General features: G+C 40.6%; 1 protein-coding gene across 3 annotated transcripts; it reads right to left on the bottom strand.

Moving 5' to 3' along the window:
- Window positions 1–17,270: 17,270 nt before the first annotated feature.
- Window positions 17,271–21,524, bottom strand: LOC143039356 (uncharacterized). 3 transcript variants are annotated; one of them, XM_076209239.1, is made up of 7 exons: window positions 21,327–21,524; window positions 21,018–21,190; window positions 20,771–20,854; window positions 20,569–20,652; window positions 20,406–20,480; window positions 20,057–20,143; window positions 17,271–19,179 (listed from the first exon to the last, which is right to left on the bottom strand). In XM_076209239.1, exons 2-7 carry the CDS (start codon window positions 21,184–21,186, stop codon window positions 19,082–19,084), a joined length of 597 nt encoding a protein of 198 aa, XP_076065354.1. In that variant the 5' UTR covers window positions 21,187–21,190; window positions 21,327–21,524; the 3' UTR covers window positions 17,271–19,081. The 3 variants fall into 3 exon arrangements, with proteins under 3 accessions (XP_076065354.1, XP_076065355.1, XP_076065356.1); XM_076209240.1 differs by having other exon boundaries at window positions 21,388–21,523; XM_076209241.1 differs by lacking the exon at window positions 20,569–20,652.
- Between the last annotated feature and the right edge of the window lie 1,359 nt (window positions 21,525–22,883).

Here is a 22,883-nt window from a genome sequence, read left to right as displayed (position 1 = left end):
TAACTGGCAAGGCATAGATTTGTTTCATAAAATTTGAAAATAGGAACATTGACTCGAAATGTTATTTCATATAAGTTGTACAAGCAGGATAAAGAAAAAATATTCCTAATTTGTGCAAACATGTCTTGTAGTCACACAAGATATGAATTCTACTATCATAAAAAAATGTGAAAAATAAAATAACGGAGAGAAAACAAGACACCAGGACAGTGGCTGACCTCTTCCACGTAATGTTGCAGTGGTTTATCTAGGCCCGTCCCACGTGGCCTCGAAAGTGATGGAGGGCCCGGGCAGTGGCGGATCCAGGATAAAAATTTGGGGGGGGGGCTAACCTGAATTCCTTCCTCTGAGTAGTCTGATGTATCAGAAGTCTGAGGTATACTTAACTTAATAATGTTTTTCAGATTTTTCTGTATTTTAGACATATATAATAGAATGTATATTCGTTTTATATTGTTACACGCTTGTGCTAGTCAGTGATAAGGCACTGGCACGCGTATACTCTCGCATAGAGAGAAATTATTGCAGGATCCGTGTGTAGTGTTAGTGCACATGGACTCATGGAAGTAATAAAAAATAAAAGTAGCTTTAAAAACAGAAATACAAACAAAAACGTGTATGAACTTCTGAACCTGTTAATAAAAGTATCTAAATTACATTAATAACACACAGCATTGTTCATGGAATCTCACACAAACATCAACCTCCTGGTTTTTTTTTTGGGGGGGGGGGCGGCAAATACATTGATTACACTGTCTATTTCAATATTGATTTCATTGTGAACGCCGAGTAGCGCCAGGCCGTTGAGGCGATCTTGACCCATAGTATTCCTTAGGTAGGTCTTCAGTCGCTTCAGCGTTGAAAATGAACGCTCGGCCTCTGCGTTCGAGACTGGGAGCGTGATCAAAACTCGGAGGGGCTTGGCCAGGTTCGGATACATTCGGGTCTGGGCGTGGGCAAGGGCATCTCCAATGGATTCGAACTTCATTGTTGTTGAATACAAGCGCTCTGCTTCCGCCTTCACGAGGCTCAAGGTCTCGATGTCAGCCTCATAAACCTTTGCCGCTTCCAGTACAGCAGCAACATCTCCGTCAGCGCTGCTGAGCAGATTCTTGATCTTGAAGCCAACAGGAATGGTATCATTCCCGAACTGGGTCTGCAGCTCAGTCAATACATGGTCGAGGAATGGGACATATACAGATCTTCGGTAATACTCTTCAGCTGTCTGGAAGGGTAAATTCGCTCGCTGCGTTTGGCGCTTGCAAACTCGAGGTACAGGAATGGTGTCATGTGATAAACCGATCTCCTGGAGGAGCCCCTCTGCCTTCTTGAAGATGTCCTGGAAGCTGGTCAGTGCACCTTCCCGGGTCTTGTTTAGATGCGTCACCACATCACCAATCGTAGCGTACGCTGAGACTAGATCGACCATAGGGGACTGCAGGGCTCGGCTCGTCTCCACAGTGTGAGCTAGCACAGACTCAGCGACGGCGAGACCAATCAGAAAGCGCGGCTCTCGGATTGCTATTAGTAGTAGTCCCGCCGTCGCGTCCGAGTTGCTCTCGTTCTCCAGAAAGACGGCAATAACTGGCAGGAATTCCATAAACACAATGACTGAGTCGTGTCGCTCAACCCCTCTAGTAGCGCAGAGGCTGACCAGCTTCTTCCGCTTCGTGGACGTGTGGTCTTTTACGAGCTCAGTAAACCTCATCGAGCGCATGTTTGAGGAATAGATGTAGTTATACACCACGCTGAGAGTCTGGAGAGCGAGCTTTACCTCCTTGGTGTCACAGGCCTTGGTCAAGACGAGGTTGAGACGATGACTGAAACAATGAATCGTCTTTGCGAGCGGGTATTCTCGCATTACCACAGCTGCACACCCGCGAAACTTTCCCATCATGGCACTGGCACCATCAAAACAGAGGCCACGGCAGTTGCCCATGTTGAGGCCGACACTCTTTACTGTGCTAAGCAGGAGGCGATAAATAATCTTAAAAATAAGTCCAATGGCTATGACTGCCTTAATACAAAGATCCTTAAATTTGCTGCTCCCAAAATTATTCATTTACTCATGCATTTAATCACTTTGTGCTTTCAACAGAGTTGCTTTCCTAATGTCCTAAAAATTGCTGTAGTACACCCGATCCATAAAGATGGGCCCACATCAAACATATCAAATTTTCGTCCGATTTCGATCCTTCCGGTATTGTCTAAAGTACTTGAAACCGTTATTCTTGAGCAATTGATAGATTACCTTGAGTACCATGGGATCATTTTCGATAATCAATTTGGATTCCGTGAAAACCACTCAACATATATGCCTGTTGCTCTCTTACATGAATATATTGCAACTCGACTATCTAATAAAAATATGTGCCGCAGTTTTTCTAGACATTAAAAAGGCTTTTGACACAGTTGATCATAGTATTCTATTGATGAAAATGGCTGAGTACGGAATAAGAGACTTTTAACTTCAGATGTTTCAGTCATATTTATCTAATCGTAATCAAGTTGTCTTATTTAACGGTGTTAAATCGAGATTAATGGGTGTAAGTATGGGGGTACCTCAAGGTAGTATTCTAGGTCCTATTTAGTTTTTGATTTACATTAACGATATCTATAAAGCCTGTGGTATTCCTGAATACTTACTGTTTGCACATGATACTTCTTGATTGATTGCTTCAACTTGATTGCTTTAACAACACAAAACAATCATATAGGTGACAATACAGGTATGTTAAACGGCCAACGAACGTGGTATAAAGGATTACAAAGGCGGAGCATGCCGACAGGAGACCTTTTGGTCCATATCTAGGTCGGATGCGAAAAAATCATAATAATAAAATAATAATTAAAAACTATAATAATGTATGCAACAAACAAAATACATAAATAAGTGCATAGATATAGTTCAATAACAAACAAACAGGTAAACAGTAAATAATAATAAAGTGACACATAACTAATAATAAATGAAAATCAAACAGACAAATGATAACAGCAAAAACAAATAATATAAAATAAATTATAATCATTACAGCATCTTGCTTAGGTGTTTATCTAAATGAGTCTTAAAGCTTCGAACTGAACTATATTGCACTACCTGTGCAGGAAGTTTATTCCATTCATTAACTACACGGTTGTCAAATTTGTTTCTACCTACTTCGAAATTGAATCTATTTCCGGATAGTTTGAGACCATTGTTTCTTGTCTGATTCTCATTCAATGTGAAAATTTTGTCACTTTTGATGTTGTCAATTCCCTTTAAAATCTTAAAGACCTGTATCAAGTTACCTCTGAGTCTACGCTTTTTTAGGGAAAACAAATTCATATGTTTTAGTCGATTTGCGTATGATTTATTTTTGATATTTGGAATCAGTTTTGTGGCTCGCCGTTGTACTTTTTCCAGTCTGTCAATGTCTTTAATGAGATTAGGTGACCATACAGAAACAGCATATTCCAAATGTGGACGAACTAACGATTGATATAGCTTGTTAATGAGCGATGGACTTTTGAAATCAAAAGATCGCGCAATGAGTCCTAGAATCTCATTTGCTTTCTCAGAGGCTGAAATACACTGCTTGGATGATTTGAGGTCGTTACTGATAATTACGCCGAGATCTTTTTCACTATCCACTTTTGTTAACGAATTTCCAAATAACTTGTAATCGTACTTATTGTTGTTTTTACCTATGTGCATTAACTTGCATTTACTCGTGTTAAATTTCATTAGCCACTTTTCAGACCATTGCTGTAATTTATCTAAATCTTCTTGAATATCTAATTGGTTTAAGTGATCATTTGCCACTCCGCACAGTTTTGTATCATCAGCAAATTTGGAAACAGTAGATCTTAGTCCATGGTCTATATCATTTATATATACTATGAATAGAAGTGGCCCAAGAACGGAACCCTGAGGAACTCCACTTGTAAAAAAATTCCATCTAGAAGTTTTTCCATTTAAAACAACTCTTTGTTTTCGATCATTCAACCAATTACTAGTCCAACTTAATAGGCTACCACTTATTCCGTGTAAAGCTAATTTAGTAAGTAGTCTTTCGTGTGGGACGGTATCAAAAGCTTTTGCAAAGTCTAGATATATTAAATCTATATTGTTTCTTTTGTCATAATTCGAGATAACTGTGTTGTAGAATTCGAGTAAGTTAGTCACGCAAGAACGTTTCCGTCTGAAACCATGCTGGCTATCATTTATCAAACGGTTACTTTCTAAATGATGTTCGATAGCATCTCTGATGATAGTTTCCATTATTTTTCCTACGATTGAAGTCAAACTTATAGGCCTATAGTTATTTGGTTTCTTTTTGTCACCTTTTTTGAATATGGGAGTAACGTTAGCTAGCTTCCATTCTCTTGGGACATCTCCGGATATGATGGATTTCTTGAAAATAATTTCTAATGGAACAACAATCTCATTTTTCATTTCCTTTAAGATTCTTGGATGCCAACCGTCAGGCCCTGGTGTTTTATTAACTTTGAGTTTATCTATACACCATATAATTTTTTATTTTGTTATATTTGCCGTAGTAAGTTTACCCTAGACTTTTCACAGTTTTCAGTTTTCAGTATATCTCCTTTCTATCCCTTTTCAGCGCAATTGAGACACAATCCTGGCAACCCTACAACACGCGCAGCACAAAACATATAAATGGAATTAAACAAATGCCAAACACAGCACAATTCCGCCCAAATACCGCACACATGCTGTCAGTTTATTTAACCCCCGGACCAGGCAAAACATCAAAAAGTACTAAAATCGATTAAATGACATCCTTACAATGATTCATGGAAAAACAAATTTGGGGGGGGCTTCAGCCCCCTCAGACCCACCCCCCACCCCTGGATCCGCGCCTGGGCCCGGGGTTCCCCTGGGAGACCTTGGGGGTCGATTATTATAGATGGAGAACACGACGTCTCGATCAAGCAAAACTTCGGCGTGTGCAACTCGCTCGAGGAGGAGCATGAAGCGACCATATGATGACGGCGACACTAATGACCCCGAGGGAAATTATTTTCATAAGAGGTTCAGAAGCATAGGCAGCGAGGAATTAGAACGCGACAAAGATGTGTTTGGGAACGGAGCTAATTGTAACAGTGTTAACGTGCAAAGATTGCCAGCCGAAATTGAAAAGTCTTTTAAAACCACTGGCCGGACAAGGGCAAAACGAAGACGTTGCAGGGTCGGAAGGCGAAAATGCACGCAGATAGAGAAGAGAAATGACCTGCAGCGAGAATGTTCACAGGATCTAACAGAACGCAGCAGTGCAGGTACATCAACGATTGAGGACAAAACACTGGATAAAGAAATATCTTATGTGGAATACGGGCCAGACGTCTTAGGACTTTATGGAGACCTAACAAATACAGTATTAGATGGGTCCAATGAAGAGACGGAAATACAAATTGCAGCGCCCCTTACAGAAAGCCCCTATCCACTCGCTTGCACACACACAACCACGCCGAAGTGACGAGCGTCATGGAATCCCATAGTAGTTGTGCGCCCTGGAACTCTAGCGAGGTCGCCCATTATGTCCATAAGGACCAGTGCTTCAAATATTCGCCCACGTCCTCCGTCATGATGGACTGCGAGTGTGAATGCCCTTATTGCCCGTTGTGCCAAACGTCACCGTGGAATTGTTCGCCTGAAAGTACTCAAGACACCGATGGCGAGTTAGAAGAATCGTAAGAAGATTTCGCAGGGATCGGGGAGACCGGCACGGGGACTTTGCAGAAAGTCCGGACTCGAGTCCCCGTTGCCTGTGGTGCATGAAATGGTGAGAAGCACCATGCATCTTCACTAACGTGGGCAGACTTGATCCTCGCCTTCCTCGCGCCTCGTCATTCGGTCCTCCCAGGGAAGTTTTGTGTCCGTCAGTAAGACCAAAGAAGCACTCACGAACAGTACACGGGTCATTCATCGTGAAAGGGTGCGGGCCTTGCACCAGCTGAATAAAACTAAGTAGGGAAGAGATTTTGTTTCCCAGTGATTGTTAATTAATGTGGGGCACTGTAGGTTGAGGTGTTCCGTCTTGTGTGCGATGGCTGCATCTGGAGTAGTTTGAATGTATGGTCAGGTCTATTCTGTGTTGGTGCTGCCGTAATACTGGATGGTGTCCTGAGCACAGGGACACTGTCGGCGTGGCTCTGGTCTGCTGTGGGGGAGGGGGCGGGGGGTTCTGTGTGGGCTTACGTCTTGTGGCATGAGGGGTTGTTGGAGTATTGAGTTAGGTTATCTTTCTGGAAATGCTAGTTTAGTAATCGGTGTTTGTGTTGTCATTTGTCGCCTATCTACTTGTTCAAGAGGTAACATGTACACACGCGCAATTAGAATGCCCGGTTCATGCGGCACACCACCACCTACGTTCAAGCTTCGTAAGCATCAAAAAGCAGTTCCTGGCTGACAAAGCACCAATTTTTAGCTTCTCTTTACAACCAATTACGAAAAGACAGGACACTATAAACTCTCGAATTACGTAGATATGGTAAGACGGCGGTGCGAACCATAAAGATTCAAGTACCCGAGAGCTTAATTCACAAAAAACGTGGTCAATGGCAATATTTGTGTTTCCATCATAGGTATTTTTCTGTTTAGTTTTATTGAGCTGGGGGAAGACCCGTTCTCTTTCACAATAAACGACCCGTGTGCTGTTCGTGAGCCTTATTCTGTTGTCTTTCTGACGGCCAATTATATTATTCGCCGGGAGGACCGAAGGAGCCAGTGTGGGAACTTGGACGGTCTTTGGTTTTCTTGCTCCAAGAAGACTTCCCGACCAGACCGAGGAGTGACGGACTCCTTCCTCACCCTCCCCAGGCCTCCTCCTTTAACGGAAGTTAAGGTGCCGGTGTGCTGCTCACCATTTCATGCACCACAGGCAACGGGGGACTCGAGTCCGGACTTTCTGTGAAGTCCCCGTGCCGGTCTTGCCCGTTGCTGGCGAACTCTTCTCGCGATGCACTGATCTCACAATCCTGTATCTAATCATGCGAGCCGTCCCGCAGTGAGGATTGGCACAACGGGTAGTGAGGACACTCGCACTCGTACAAGAGCGAAGACGCAGGCGAATAGGTCGAGCATCTGTCAGAGTCCGAATAGAAATGTGTCGCGACCTAGCTTGGACTTATGGACGTAGAGCAACTGTAACTATGCGAGTCCACGACGTGAAGATCTTCGGCATTGTTACTACGTGTGGAAGTGGATGGGTAGGGACTCTCCGGAGGTGGCTCTTCGACTTGCAGTTCAAAGTCGGCTAAATCGAAACATGTCCCCTCAGAGCTTTCAGGGACTCGCGTTTCGGCTTCCATTTTGTCTTGGCCTGAGCGTCTTGTGTATGGGAACCCAATGTCTTGTGCTCTGCCCTCTTGTTGACTTGGGTTCATTCGAAATCCGACACTTTCTGTCAGTGCGTGCCCGTCCTGCTGTTCTGTCCCAGAATATTTTATTTTATTTCGTGCCCTAAACATGGTTTGTTTCACTTTGGGCTGTCAAGAGAATGTACTTTTCTTATTTGTTCGCCTTTTTTGCCCCTGGGCTCCCGGGCAATTTCTCCTCCTTGGCAGCCTATTGGCGATTGACCTCTGGATCATGACTGGCTCTGAGTCTCTTGAATCCTTCTCCTTGGTGAGGGTCTCTGCCATCGCCGCCGTCGTCTGTTGGCCTCTTGAGGGCATTCCGTCTGCCACTCCTTCTTCCACGCGCCCAAGTATCGTCTGAGCGAGTGTCGTTCGTGGCCCTTGGCAATCCAGTCCCTCCCAATGAAGATGACGGCAGTGCGGACTCTGGGCCGGATTCCCGAGTGTATCTGGGGAACGAAGATGTATCTGGGGAAATTTGTGTTGGTGAAGGCAGGCGTCATCGTCCTGGACCCTTGCTCATTTATTTATTATTTTGGTGCCATTTATCGTAATTGAGCTTGCATTTGCGTGTTGCATAATTGCAGTCCATCTCCGCACGGGCATAAGTAATCCTTCTTTGCTCATCTGTCTTACCGTTATCTTTTATAGATATTTTACTTTGAATGTAAATTTCCTGAACACCTGCATGTAACTATGGAACACGTCTGTTACTGTTTCTACACTAAGTTTTCTATGAACGTATGATATGTTGCAAAGAATGAAAACGTGTATAGGTCACGTTAGATATTGTCACCCAACGCGCGCGCACGCGCGCGCGCGTGTGTGTGTGTGTGTGTGTTTGTCTGTGTTTGTATCTGTGTTTGTCTGTTTGTGTCTGTGTTTGTCTGTTTGTGTCTGTGTCTGGGTTTGTTTGGGTTTGTTTTGTTTGTGTTTGTGTTTTGTTTGTGTTTGTATACTGCATATATATCTTTTTTTTTACTGAAGTTGTTCAGTGTTACTGGATTCCTTTCCGTCTACCGCCTTCTATTTTAATTATTGCAACTGCCTGTTGTTTATCTTAAAGTTGGTGGGTCGTCTTGGCATGTACATATATATATGTGTATATATATATATATATATATATATATATATATATATATATATATATATATATATATATATATTTGGTTAGATTTAATGGCAAGATTATTATTGCAGAGTTTTTTTTATCTGCCTTTTCTCTTTCTCTGAGAACCTTTTTCCCTTCCACGGGAAGTTGTCTTATAATGTTACCATATGACATTGTTTTGTAAGTTACTTTGGGCATGGCTTTACCAAAGTGAAAAACTGGCCAGTTTTTCACTTTGGTAAAGCCATGCCCAAAGTAACTTACAATACAATGTCATATGGTGACATTATAAGACAACTTCCCGTGGAAGGGAAAAAGGTTCTCAGAGAAAGAGAAAAGACAGATAAAAAAAACTCTGCAATAATAGTCTTGCCATTAAATTTAACCAAACATCCTTGAGAGAAAATCTCCTGCCCATATATACAATGAATATATATATATATATATATATATATATATATATATAATATAATTACAATAATAGCAATAAAACTAATAAATAGATAAGTAGAACAATCGCCTACAGAGCAACGTTAGGTGAAGCTGTGGTGTACATATGTACCCCACAAGTATGCTTGTAGGTGCAAAGTGATGCACACGAGTTGTGTGGTAATCTGACCTGACTCGACGCTCGAAGGTTAGGTTGGGTCACCCAAATTAGGTCGCGTCTGGTCAAGGCGTCTGATCGGGCCTGGGTATATATATATATCGCCTTTCCCGAGCAGGCAACTCTAGAAGTCGGACGTCTCTCCACTCCAGCTCTCTTAACAAACGCCCAGAATCTTCGCCGGCCGGTGGTGGGGAGGAGATATATCTTTGCTGCTGCCGGTCTGGCACAGGCCGACCTCTTCGTTGACGTCGGCAGGCGGGTTTACACCAAGACAAATACACACATTTCCCAAGTCACGTAATTCCCTGTTTTCAGAGTAGTGCTTGGAAGAAAAGAGGCACACGCACACTTGCTCGCTGGCTTAGCAGAGGCCCAACCCAACTCTCACTCAGAACTCTCATCTGATCGCAGGCTGGTCGACGAAGGGGAATTGGGACGCCTCTTTGTCCAACCGGCCCGCAACCTAACGCTGGCCTCTTCGCTGACGCTGGCGAGCGAGTTTACACTTCTGACATTTACACACAATTCCCAATCACGTAATTCTCTGCTTTCAGAGTTGTGATTGGAAGGAGAGAGATAATACAACACCCGCCCGCCTGCACCCCCTTGCACCGCCACTGAATCAACTCTACAGGATCTCAAACCCAACCTGGGGAAAAGCAGGCTACTCAGGCCCCACCTGTGGCTTATCAGGAACGCGCTCTACACGCGGGAAGTGAACTCTACTCACTTCCCGTAAGATACACAGACACACCTCGCACGAACATAGCCACGACACACGCACAAACATCTACACTTGTTCTTCGATTAAGATTCGCTTCCTTTCTAACTTTCTCTTATACTACAGCTTCTCATTTCAGTTTACCTGCCAATAAAGATTTTTCCGTGTTTCCACCTTCCTCTACTACTACGCCTCCTACCATTTTCTAAACTTTTGGTGATCCTAATCCCGGCGTCGGAGCCGCCGTCCAAGCTCCCAGTCCGTTTCTCCCGAGCCACGACCACCTGCAGCCCCTAATCGCTCGCTAATTCGCCCGGTGGCAATAGCCCTCTTTTATACACTATTATCTTTTCACTTTCTTACAGACATTCTTCCCCTCCCACAAAAAACCGATCCCGCGCAAGCGGGTGGTCTTTCCTAGGAATTCAGAATTCAGAATTGCTTAAGACAGACAGTTCCGCAGCTCGGGAAGGCCCAACCTTACATCAGCCAGGCAACAAGAGCATTGAAACTCCTCCGCACAGCGCACGGTACTCGAGCACGCTGCTGAGGGTGGTGCGAGCTGTTCCTCCACCTCGATAGACCACGGGAGGAAATCGACGCCCCTGGGTAGCGTCCCTTTGCCGCCCAAACCAGCAGCGGGCTCCTCCATAGCTCGCATTAAAAAGAATAATCGTCATCATCATCATCAGCGGGCAAGACACTCAGTCATCCAGGTTCTCACACTGTATCATACCCGGACAGTTGAGACATGCATACCTCTGTACACGCGTCGCTAGGCCTTCGTGTTCGCTCCCTCGTGGGGGGACCACGTCACGTCACCTCTTAGGCCGACGCACCAGTATCCACCTGAATAAAGCGCGTAAGTCACACCGAGTGTCCATCTCTCCCACCGTCACCTAGTCCAGTAACATAAGCTTTTATGTTATAGAACTGCCTGTTTGCCTAGAGCTCAAGTTGATGAATCACCTTGACCTGTAACGAAGACGAGCGCGTAAAGGTTTTACTCGACTTTGGGGCGATTTTTTTATCCCAAAGTCGGATCTGGAAAGTAGTCCGGAATGTACTACAGACAAGGAAAAGTGGACGAATTGGACTGATAATGGTAGAATGGTGGAAGGTCCATAGAGCAAGAGGCCCTGCACTCTTGTCTGACATATTTGTAGCACTTGCTACATTTAAGGTATTTCATAAGATGAATAATTTTGGGGTGTGGGTGGAAGCGAGAAGCAAGATGAGTGGCGGGTCGAATTCTGCAGGAGTCGACGCGTGTTGGCAGTAATGACAGTATGAGGTCTTGTATCCCTGAGTCTTGACGGAGGCTTTCGTGCCTAGTCACCCCGTAGAGTTGGTAACGACTGAAATGAAGATAATTACAAAGGATTACAAAGACGGAGCATGCCGACAGGAGACCATTTGGTCCATATCTAGGTCGGATGCGAAAAAATTAATAATAAGATAACAAAAACTATAATAATGTAAATAACAAATAAAATACATAAATAAATGCACAGGTATAGTTAAATAATAAACAAACAGGTAAATAGTAAATAATAATAAATTGACATATAACTAATAATAAATGAAAATCAGACAGACAAATTATAACAAAACAAAAAATGATGACGGTGATGTTAACTATGTACCAGTATTTCAAATGGTATGATTCAATGTTTTAAATATGCCCACCCGGAGCCTGGCGCTACATACAATGAATGTATTCAAATATTCAGTCACATACAGTTATCAAATACAATGACTACATGTGCAGCGAGCTGTGGTGATAAAACGTGCCAACGGAAGCAGAGGACCTTATGGTCCATAATAAGGTTGGATTTTTTTTTATTCATTTGTTTATTTATTTTCATTTTATTTTATTTCATTTTTGTACTACATGCAAATGTTTTGAAGGGAAGCCCATTGCAGACGCAATAGACAAACTTGTTTCTGCCCGTTCATAGTTTACGAGTACATCTACGTTCTGACATCTTGAGGTGATGGCTTTGTCACGATGCACTACAGCGAACTCTGTGGGGCACGCTCCAAGGGACCCTCCACCACTACCTGCTGGAGTCCAGAGCTTAAGCCTTCTGACCTTCGCTGTTCCCTTTTGACCTAACCCCCTCCCCCTCTGACTTACCCCCTCCCCTTTGTACCTACACCCACCCCTTTTGACCTACCCCCTCCCCTTCTCACCTACCCCCTCCCCCTCTGACCTACCCCCTCCCCTTCTCACCTACCCCCCTCCCCTTCTCACCTACCCCCCTCCCCTTCTCACCTACCCCCCTCCCCTTCTCACCTACCCCCTCCCCTTCTCACCTACCCCCTCCCCTTCTCACCTACCCCCTCCCCTTCTCACCTACCCCCTCCCCTTCTCACCTATCCCCTCCCCTTCTCACCTACCCACTCCCCTTCTGACCTACCCACTCCCCTTCTGACCTACCCCCTCCCCTTTTGACCTACCCCCTCCCCTTTCGACCTACCCCCCTCCCCTTTTGACCTACCCCCCTCCCCGTTTGACCAACCCGCTCTCCGTTTGACCTAAACCCTCCCCGTTTGACCTAAACCCTCCCCGGTTGGACCTACCCCCTCCCCGTTTGACCTACCCCCCTCCCGGTTGGACCTACCCCCTCCCCGTTTGACCTACCCCCCTCCCCGTTTGATCTACCCCCCTCCCCGTTTGATCTACCCCTCTCCCCGTTTGATCTACCCCCTCCCCGTTTGACCTACCCCTCTTTTCTTTTGACCCACCCCCTCCCCTTTTGACCCACTCCCTCCCCTTTTGACCCACTCCCTCCCCTTTTGACCTACCCCCTCCGCCTCTGACTTACCTCCTCCCCTTCTCACCTACCCCCTCCCCTTCTCACCTACCCCCTCCCTTTCTCACTTACCCCCTCCCCTTCTCACTTACCCCCTCCCCTTCTCACTTACCCCCCTCCCCTTCTGACGTATCCCCTCCCCTTCTGACCTACCCCCTCCCCTTTTGACCTAACCTCATCCCCTTCTCACCTACCCCCTCCACCTCTGACCTACCCCCTCCCCTTCTGACCTACCCCCTCCCCTTCTGACCTGCCCCCTCCCCTTCTGACCTAACCCCTCCCCCACTGATCTACCCCCCTCCCCTTCTCACCTACCCCCTCCTCCTCTGACCTGCCGCGTCCCCTTCTCACCTAACCCCCTACCCTTCTCACCTACCCCCTCCCCTTCTCACCTACCCCCTCCCCTTCTCACCCACCCCCTCCCCTTCTGACCTACCCACTCCCCTTCTGACCTACCCCCTCCCCTTCTGACCAACCCCCACCCCCTCTGACCTATCCCCTCCCCCTGTGACCTATCCCCTCCTCTTCTCACCTACCCCCTCCCCCCTCTGACCTAGCCCCTCCCCCTCTGACCTACCCCCTCCCCTTTTGACCTAACTCCTCCCCTTCTCACCTACCCCCTCCCCCTTCTGACCTAACCCCTCCCCCACTGATCTGCCCCTTCCCCTTCTCACCTACCCCCTCCTCCTCTGGCCTGCCACCTATACCCTTCTCACCTACCCCCTCCCCTTCTCGCCTACCCCCTCCCCCTTCTCACCTACCCCCTCCCCTTCTGACCACCCCCCACCCCCTCTGATCTCCCCCTCCCCCTCTGACCTCCCCCCTCCTCTTCTCACCTACCCCCTCCCCCTCGAACCTAACCCCTCCCCCTCGGACCTACCCCCTCCCCTTCTGACCTAATTCCTCCCCCTCTGACCTACCCTCTCCCCCTCTGACGTACCCCCTCCTCCTCTGACCTACCCCCTCCCCCTTTGAACTACCCCCTCCCCTTCTGAGCTAACCCCTCCCCTTCCCCTTCTTTCCCCCTCCCTTCTTTCCCCTCCCTTCTTCTCCCTCCCGTCTTCCGGCTCGCACCCTCCCTCTCCCTTACTTCACTCGTCCCCTTCCCTGTGCCTCTCCCTTATAGTGTTTGTTTTATATCTTGGATATAACAAACACAGCTATGTAGATTGGATTTCGTTGGTCATTTCCCTCCTACTGTCGAGTGATCATAAGGTTTGAATTTTGTCCGTAGGTTGTCTTCGTAGACTTTTGAATCTAATTCTTCTTCCTGCATATTCATGTCATCCTGCACCCGATATTTTGATTATAACGTTTGATTTGTGAGGTACCATGTACTTCATAATTTGACTATGCGTTTTAATTTTGTCGCGTTCATCCTACAGAGTTTGAAATTTGTCTGTAGGTTGTCTCCATATATTTTCATTCTAATCATCCTACTCTAGCATATGAATTTCGTACATTCTGATAATTGTGCACATGAAATTTTGGTTCTGTCGTTTGATTTGTATGAAATGCTTTAGTATACCTGACCATTTGACTAGAGCGTTTGGCTGGTTCGTCTTGATTGGGGCTATGGCAAGTGATAACCTGGGTAGTTCTGGCGTTCACCAGCATTCCCAGTGCTCTGGACTTGTTGGGAAACGCTTCCAAGGTGTGTTCCATTGGATAGACTGTATGAGAAATGGGAGGGACACACTGGAGTTGTGTCCTGGCGTTTCATTTAGGTTTTTGTGTGGGTAATTGCAGCCCGCGGATGTTGAAAAGTCTAGGGCAATTAAGAAAACTTTTTAATTTTTTCATACATTACTGTACTTTCACCCCATGCATGACCGGAAAAAGAAGAAAAAAATCTCATCCATTTTTCTCTAGAATATATGGAAACATTGCCGCATGGAGGCTAAAGTTTTGTGAATATGAAATACGAAGTGAAATGCTGAAATTATGCGAATTTTGGTTCAAATTAATTTAAAAATCAAACATCCATACAAAAATCATGTCTCCAGGATAGCAAAAATTTTCGGATTTTCCACAATATCATATCATATTTAAAATTCACGAGGAAAATTAATCGGTTCTAACAGTTGCTATATGTACAGTAGATTCCGTTCTTTAATTTGGTACCCAATTTGTTGCTCTATCTTGGACATATAATTTTTTTTAACCAAATATGCTCAGTAATGCCTCAAAATTGGCCCTTTTGGAGATTCTTCCATACATCCTAGATGAAAATGGATGTGATTTTTTTCCCAGGTCAAAAAGCATGGGGAAATGTACATGTAGCGTATGATTTTTTTTTTAATAGAACTCGTCTACCATAAAGTTTATACTGTCCGCCATCCTCAACAGTTGAAGTGTCCAGTGCTTCCATCTGCCACTCCTTCTTGCACGCGCCGAAGTATCGTCTGAGCGAGTGTCGTTCACTTTCTCTCCTTTTATGAAGTGGTCGAAACTCTGACAACAGCCCCCACACACGCCTTTCTTTTCCAGGTGCCTTGAAATAATTGTTACGAATATAGTAGCTTTATTTTCCCAAATTGAATCGACTTAGGAATGTTAGAACGGGCATATTCAACGTAGAATTTTTTTTTGAAGATGGATATGTGTTGAGGTCGATCACAAACTCCATTGGATGAAAATTCTCCAACTCGATTACAATTCAATACTCATGTATGGTAGTTCTTCCCTAATTTATTTGGGACCTTAGACCAGATTTCGGACTAAGACAGACCTTGAATGAAATGAATTCTCGACACATTTTTCTCTGTAGACCATGGCGACGTATCAACAAATGTCTAGGACAAATTATCGTCGGAGTCAAATGGGGAAAGCCAGAGACTAAATATGAAACTCGATCTACACTAAAGGATAGACTGAAGTCCTTCAAATGGTGCATCTTGATTAATTTATTTAAAGTCACCCATAAATATAACAATTCTCTGCAACACTTGCTCATAGAAAATTAACGAGTAAGGCATAGATTTGTTTCATAAAATATGAAAATAGAAACATTGACTCGTACAACTTATATGAAATAATATTTCTAGCAAGATGAAGAAAAAATATTCCTTACTCTTATGCAAACACGTCTTGTAGTCATGCAACAGTTGTAAATTCTATTATCATAAAAAATGTGAAAAATAAAATATCGGAGAGAAAACGAGACATCAGGACAGTGGCTGACCTCTTCCACGTAATGTTGCCGTAGTTCATCTTGGCCCGTCCCACGTGGCCTCGAAAGAGATAAAGGCAAAGACTATGTAAAGAAAGATAGGAAAGCTCCAATACTATATTGATAAAATAATGGCAGCCGCTACACTACCGCCACCTATTGGCTTGACATAATACTACAAAATTTTCAGGGCCAACTATTATATTTTTTTGCATTACTTATTCGTAGTCTTGTGATAACTTTTTCTTGATATTATCTTTTAATATAATTTTATTAGTATAAAATCTAATTTCAACTTGAAGTGTATGCTGATGACATGTTTGTATTTTTTTACTTATTTTTTTTTGCTGATGTTCATTAGATAGACATTTTTTCAATTATTATTGTTTTCTTTAATGGTCTTTAGTTATATAATTATACTTAGTCCTTGGCTTATTTTCTTCTATCAGATAAAATAAAGATTCAATCTCTCTTTTAAAAAAAGTTAAAGTAATTGCAATGTGGATAGTTAAGAAAACACTTTGGTTTTTCCTCAGCTTTATGCTTTATTTATGTTCTCAGAATGCTCTGACATGAATAATATTTACATGCAAGACATAGATATAGGAAATGCATCATGCACATTTATCTAAAACGAATACACAATTAGAAAGATAAGTTAAAAGCCAAACTTATATATTAACCTTTGAAATTAACTGAAGAATACAGACACGGACAAAATAAACAAACAAAAGGAAAATACAAATAAGAATAAAAAAAATTAATAAAGAGAACAAGTAGAAAAATTATATACAGTATATATATATATATATATTATGCCAAATGATAAAAGTATAATACAAAATAATCATGCTCAAAGCAAACAGATAAGAAAATATAGTGCACTCAAAAACTATATAAATCAACAATCAGATATGTACATAAAAGAAAAACAGAGCATAAAACAAGATATCATGCAAGACAAACACTGGAAAAAAAATAGAATGGTGAAAACATGCATACTAATCCAGAGAATACATACCAAATTCTTTTTATCTTTGATGACATCCCTTTCTGTAAATACAAAAGTCATTGAATTCAATTCATACTGCATTACTGATGCGTAATTTTTATTATTTTCCTTTTTTTTCCTCCATTATATCCACTGTCATTACATTTTCTTTTGTTGTTTAGTTTCCTGTTATAAAACTTTGTAAAATAATATAGCCGCATCTTAATGTAAATGCAAACTATCATATTTTTCAAATCATCACATAGATTTAAAAGGATAATATCTTTTGCATTTATTACATCAAAAAGCTTTCTCTTCAAATTTTCTTCATGCATGAGTTTTTCAATATTTTCAACAAACACTGTCTCAATTTGTTTAATAAAATTAATGATGGTATTATTAGCATAATATAAATACCTTCCCTCACCTGAATCCTATGTGTATACATAAAAAAAAATTCTGAATCAGATTCAGATATTTGAAGAACCTCATTACAATCATTGCAATTGTGATTTTTTAAACATTTATGACATATATAACCAGTTATATATGTAACTATATTATTTTCTATCTCACACTGATTACAATTAATGTTAATATTACTAGAACTAACCTCTTCTGGATTAAATGATGCAAAGTATTTTGCAAGTTCACTGTCCATTTCTTCTGGATTAAAAGTGGAAAAATATGTTGCAAGAGCAGTATTTCCCTCACTGTTGCCCCCAGACATATGCTCTTGAATATACACATTTTCTTCTGGTACATTATCTAAGTCATAATTTTTATCTGGTGAAGAGTTTAGATTTAAATCATTATTGGTACTTTTTCCATTTCTGAAATACTTCAAAATTTCACTACCATCTTTTAAACAGTTACTATTTATAGATTTCTCCATAAAATTCCTATTCGTAGATGCTTTTAAAAATGTTACAAATTTAGGGACAGTTGGTGTGTCCGAGTTTCCACCAGCATTTCTAATTGAGCTAAATAGGTTTTCAAGTGCATCTTGATTAATTCGGTTTGTGATCAAATATTGAAAATTATTATTTAACTTAACATCTTCCCATAATGATAATATTTAATTTCCACCCTTCTATGCATGGAAGTGATCTTTTAACTTTCCATGATGAAACCCATGTGCTTAAGCGCTGCAAATTACTAATTTGTGTATTCTCCCCATTTATTGCACATTTACTTTCTTTATAATGATGTAGTTGAGCACTATTAAAAGTATCAAATAAATTATCCATGTTATTAATAAATTCAGCAGTTGCATTGGCTTCGTCAGGTAAAGCACCCAGATGTGCATAAGTATAAATTCCTGCTGCAACACTTCTGCTAAATACCTGACTGGCAAAAGAGACACGCATTTTATCAAAAGTGTTGCAGAAAATATGCTTATCTGTTAATTTTGGGGCGAGACGCAAATTCATTTTTCTATCTCTTAGGTAAAATTCCTCTATATATTTCCACTTTATAATTTGTCCATTTACCTCAATATCTTGCTTCATGATATTGTTCCTAACATTCTTTAGGAGATGTGGTGTGTCATAAAAAAAATGAACTTTCTCATTATCATGCATGATAAATGGGGAATTTGGTGTTACATTTAATTTTTTATAAGTACTCCTATTGATTGAATCCTGATCACACACTAGAAATTTTGGCATTAGTCCTGCAGTTTTTAATTTGGTTAAACAATCAAGAATCATCTTTGCTAATGTTTCTGAATTTATACTAGTATGAAAAAAACAACAACTAAAATCTGTTTCCATTTCCTTTTTAAACCTTTTGCCATGAACACCATAACATTTGTAGCAACTTTGTTGGATTTTCCATATTCCCCTAAATTTTCAAACCCATCTATGTTGTCCCTACTGATATTATAATATATGCCTTGTTTTAAAGACATAGCATCAAATGCCACACCACACACTTTATCTTGGCAGTTCATTGTCTCAGCCTTTTTCTTTAAAACCTGAAAAACATAGTCATTCCACCCTGCATTAAAATTCATTCTCTGTAGCCAATACCTCAGCATTCTCTGTGATGTCAGAACAAAGATTATTGATAATAAATCATAGGCCCTTGCACTTTTGAAATAAAGGCTAAGAGCAAATGCTCGCTCTGTGTCAGAATACCTACGTCCTTTCTTTTTTATTTTAGCAAGTTGCAACTGTGATTTGAAAAATTCAAGTGCATAACCACTTAGATATTTTGAAGTGTGCTTTATAATTTCAGAAGGAAGACTGCATTTTGTGCAGGAACTTTTGTTCATTTTTTTCAAAAGGTTTACTTTTTTATCAGTCTATTTATACGCTTCCTACAGTTGTTCAACAAATCAGCAGACTTAAGTCTCTTTTCATTTTTGCATGGATTAGTTGAATGATCTGTAAAAGAAAGAAAAAATTATATATATACATACATTATATATATATATATATATATATATATATATATATATATATATAAATAAATAGATATATATATATTTATGCATATATGTACACATATACCCTAATCATATACAATGATATATATATATATATATATATATATATACATATATATATATATATATATATATATATATATATATATATATATATATATATATATATATATATATATATATATATATATATATAATTCATGCCATATCCCTTAAGGATGTGGGTTATTAGTAAGGTATTTCTATCTGAATATTTTATGAAATATTGTATTATATTTTTATTTCCTAAAAAAAGAACTTCTGTCTCTCTCTCATTCTCTCTTATATATATATATATATATATATATATATATATTTATATATATATATATATATATAAATATATATATATATATATATATATATATATATATATATATATATATATATATACTATATACATATATATATATATATACATATATATACATATACATATATATATATATATATTAGTATAAACAAATATTTTTGCAAAAGGAATATACAATATTACAGGATAAATATAATTTTAGTACATAAACATTATTACATAGTATATCATTACCACTGAAAATATTATAACTATCATTGATATTAATATTAAAGTGAATATGGAAAAATATGATAATAACAATGAGTAAAAATGTAAATAAATTTGTTTTTAGCATTAGCATTATGATAATCATTATTATCCAAAATAATGTTACCAATAGTGACATTAATATAATAATGATAATGCTAATGAATTTGCTCATGTTAGGTAGTACTATAAATATATAAAATATTGGTCTCACTTGTTGCTTTTGAAGCTGCATCTTCAACAGTTGTGCATGGTTGTTGCTGTTGTTGTTGTTCCTCCTCAGTGGGTTCTGCATTTTGATCTGTATATATTTTACATATAAATATGTTAAGGTAAAACTACAAGTCTCAAAATCAATAAACACATATTAGTGATTATATATATATATATATATATATATATATATATATATATATATATACATATATATATATATATATATATATATATATGTGTGTGTGTGTGTGTGTGTATATATTAAACATGAACTTTATAATAACAGCATAAAAATTCAGCAATAGGGCATAAGCACATCTATATGCTATAAAAGAAATAATAATTACCACTTGTATTCTGCTGTCTATGATTTAAATCTGTGTATGCATGTGAATCATCCTCTATGGCATGCTTCAGAGAACCTGGAAATGGAATTTGTAACACATGATATAAACAATTGAAGATAATAATCATTCAATTTATTGTGATTTTTCTTTTTTGTTAACTCACCAAATCCTGATTCCATATACTGTAGATAAGAAATTGCTACAGGCAATTCAGGTGCAGACTTATAATCTATGCCAGGTTTAATATCTATATCAGAATGATATTACAGATATTGATATTTGCAAGACATGCTATTATTATCACCATCAATATAAAACAAACATCACCCATATCTAATACAATCAAGGTAAATGAAGCCACATACTGCATTTTGAAGCCTGAGATGCCACCTCCCCATTGCTGTCTGTTGGTGTGATGGAGCTTGATATAGGAGGACTTGTTGCTACACCTGCACATACATGCAAAGGAAATTAGACATAACCTAAATATTTAAACAAAATTAAACATTCCTACTGTACTTATGCTTTGATTATTTAATAGCAAACCACTTAAATAACATTCTAACAATTCATTATGTTCAATATATTCAAATAAACAACTTTAATGCATAAAATTAAGATTCTGATCAGGTAATGCATTCTGGAGAAGTCTGGAGCTGGTTGTTCCATTTGTGTAGTTTTTTGGGGAAAAATGTCTACTGCATAGCCTGTAACTCCTGTTCAGATCCTGAGCAGATTTTTTAAATAATTGTGGGACCTGGATAACATTCAGCCATGCCATTGATCTGCAAAGATGTACATAATAAGATTACCATGTACTATATAGAATATTACAAAAATATGTACTGAATCAAGAAAAGTGTAATCATTGCCTATTCACTTTGCCATTAATTAAAAAAAATAATAAAGTAGCTAAATTACTGTGTAATCCACACTCTATTTACTTTCCACACTATGCTTTAATTGTCAATTCTTAAAAGACCTGTTTCAGTTCTCTCTTATCTTGAATGTGACAAGGATTCAATGTGTCCTAAGGATTTGTAGGAGGGCAAAGAACCCCATCAACCCTCCCTCTTGGATGGAGTGAGAAGGAAAGGGTTATGGGGGCCTGGACGAGGGTAACGGTGCTCGATCGCCAAAAAAAATGTCAGATTCGTTTGAATTACCCCAAGATACCCTAGAAAAGCTATAATAATATAAAAAAATATAATATATATATATATATCATGTATGACCCTAACAATGAATATGTTATTGGCGACATGTCTGGGAAAATATATTTCCTTCCTATGGTAAATTGGATGACATTATTACACCAAAAACACATGGTACAAATACATGGTTTGGTGTTATTTATTTTCTGCTCTTGCACAGAACACATGGGTGCGACCTGCTATACCTTTTGAATACAAGCCGGGAGTTTAAAATGTAAACAAACAGACGATACTTTTGCATGAACACAGCCATCTAGCGGCCTGACATAGCACTATTGGTACGGACATCAAAACTCTTTGTTTTCCTATCTTCTGTATATGGTCTTTGGATAAAGGGTCCGGGGTTCCCCTGGGAGACCTTGGGGGTCGATTATTACAGATGGAGAACACGAATTCTCGATCAAGCAAAACTTCGGCGTGTGCAACTCGCTCGAGGAGGAGCATGAAGCGACCATATGATGACGGCGACACTAATGACCCCGAGGGAAATAATTTTCATAAGAGGTTTAGAAGCATAGGCAGCGAGGAACTGGAACTCGACAAAGATGTGTTTGGGAACGGAGCTAATTGTAAGTGTTAACGTGCAAATATTGCTAGCCGAAATTGAAGAGAAATCTTCTAAAACCACTGACCGGAAAAACGTAAAGCGAAGACGATGTAGGGTCGGAAGGAGGAAAGGCACGCAGATAAAGAAGAGAAATGACCTGCAGCGAATATGTTCACAGGCTCTTACAGAACGCAGCAGTGCAGGTACGTCACCGGTGGAGGGCAAAACATTGGATGAAGGAGTTCCTAATGTAGCATACGGGCCAGACGTCTTAAAATGACTTTATGGAGACGTAACAAATACAATATTAGATGGTTCCAACAAAGAGACGGAAATAGAAATCAGAGCGCCCCTTACAGGAAGCCCCTATCCACTCGCTTGCACACACAGCCACGCCGAAGTGACGAGCGTCATCGAATCCCATCGTAGTTGTGCGTCCTGGAACTCTAGCGAGGTCGCCCATTATGTCCATAAGGACTAGTGCTACGCCTATTCGCCCACGTCCTCACTCGTGATGGACTGCGAGTGCGAATGCCCTTATTGCCCGTTGTGCCAAACGTCGCCGTGGAATAGCTCGCCGGAAAGTACCCAAGACACCGATGGCGAGTTAGAAGAAACGCAAGAAGAATTCGCAGGCAATGGGCGAGACTGGCACGGGGACTTCGTAGAAAGTCCGGACTCGAGTCCCCGTTGCCTGTGGTGCATGAAATGGCGAGA

Source organism: Oratosquilla oratoria, chromosome 26 (genome assembly GCF_046742065.1).
Source record: "Oratosquilla oratoria isolate Oo_2021 chromosome 26, ASM4674206v1, whole genome shotgun sequence".
Taxonomy (NCBI): Eukaryota; Metazoa; Arthropoda; class Malacostraca; order Stomatopoda; family Squillidae; genus Oratosquilla; species Oratosquilla oratoria.
This window is presented reverse-complemented; position numbering and strand designations above follow the sequence as displayed.

What these genes read in the sequence shown, in the direction of transcription:
- LOC143039356 (XM_076209239.1), bottom strand. Translation starts at nt 21,186, where the DNA reads ATGGCATGGCTGAATGTTATCCAGGTCCCACAATTATTTAAAAAATCT. An exon ending in ATCTCAGGCTTCAAAATGCA is followed by an intron (nt 20,653 to 20,770) that starts GTATGTGGCTTC and finishes ATTCTGATATAG; the next exon opens with ATATTAAACCTGGCATAGAT. An exon ending in TAGACAGCAGAATACAAGTG is followed by an intron (nt 20,144 to 20,405) that starts GTAATTATTATT and finishes AAATATATACAG; the next exon opens with ATCAAAATGCAGAACCCACT.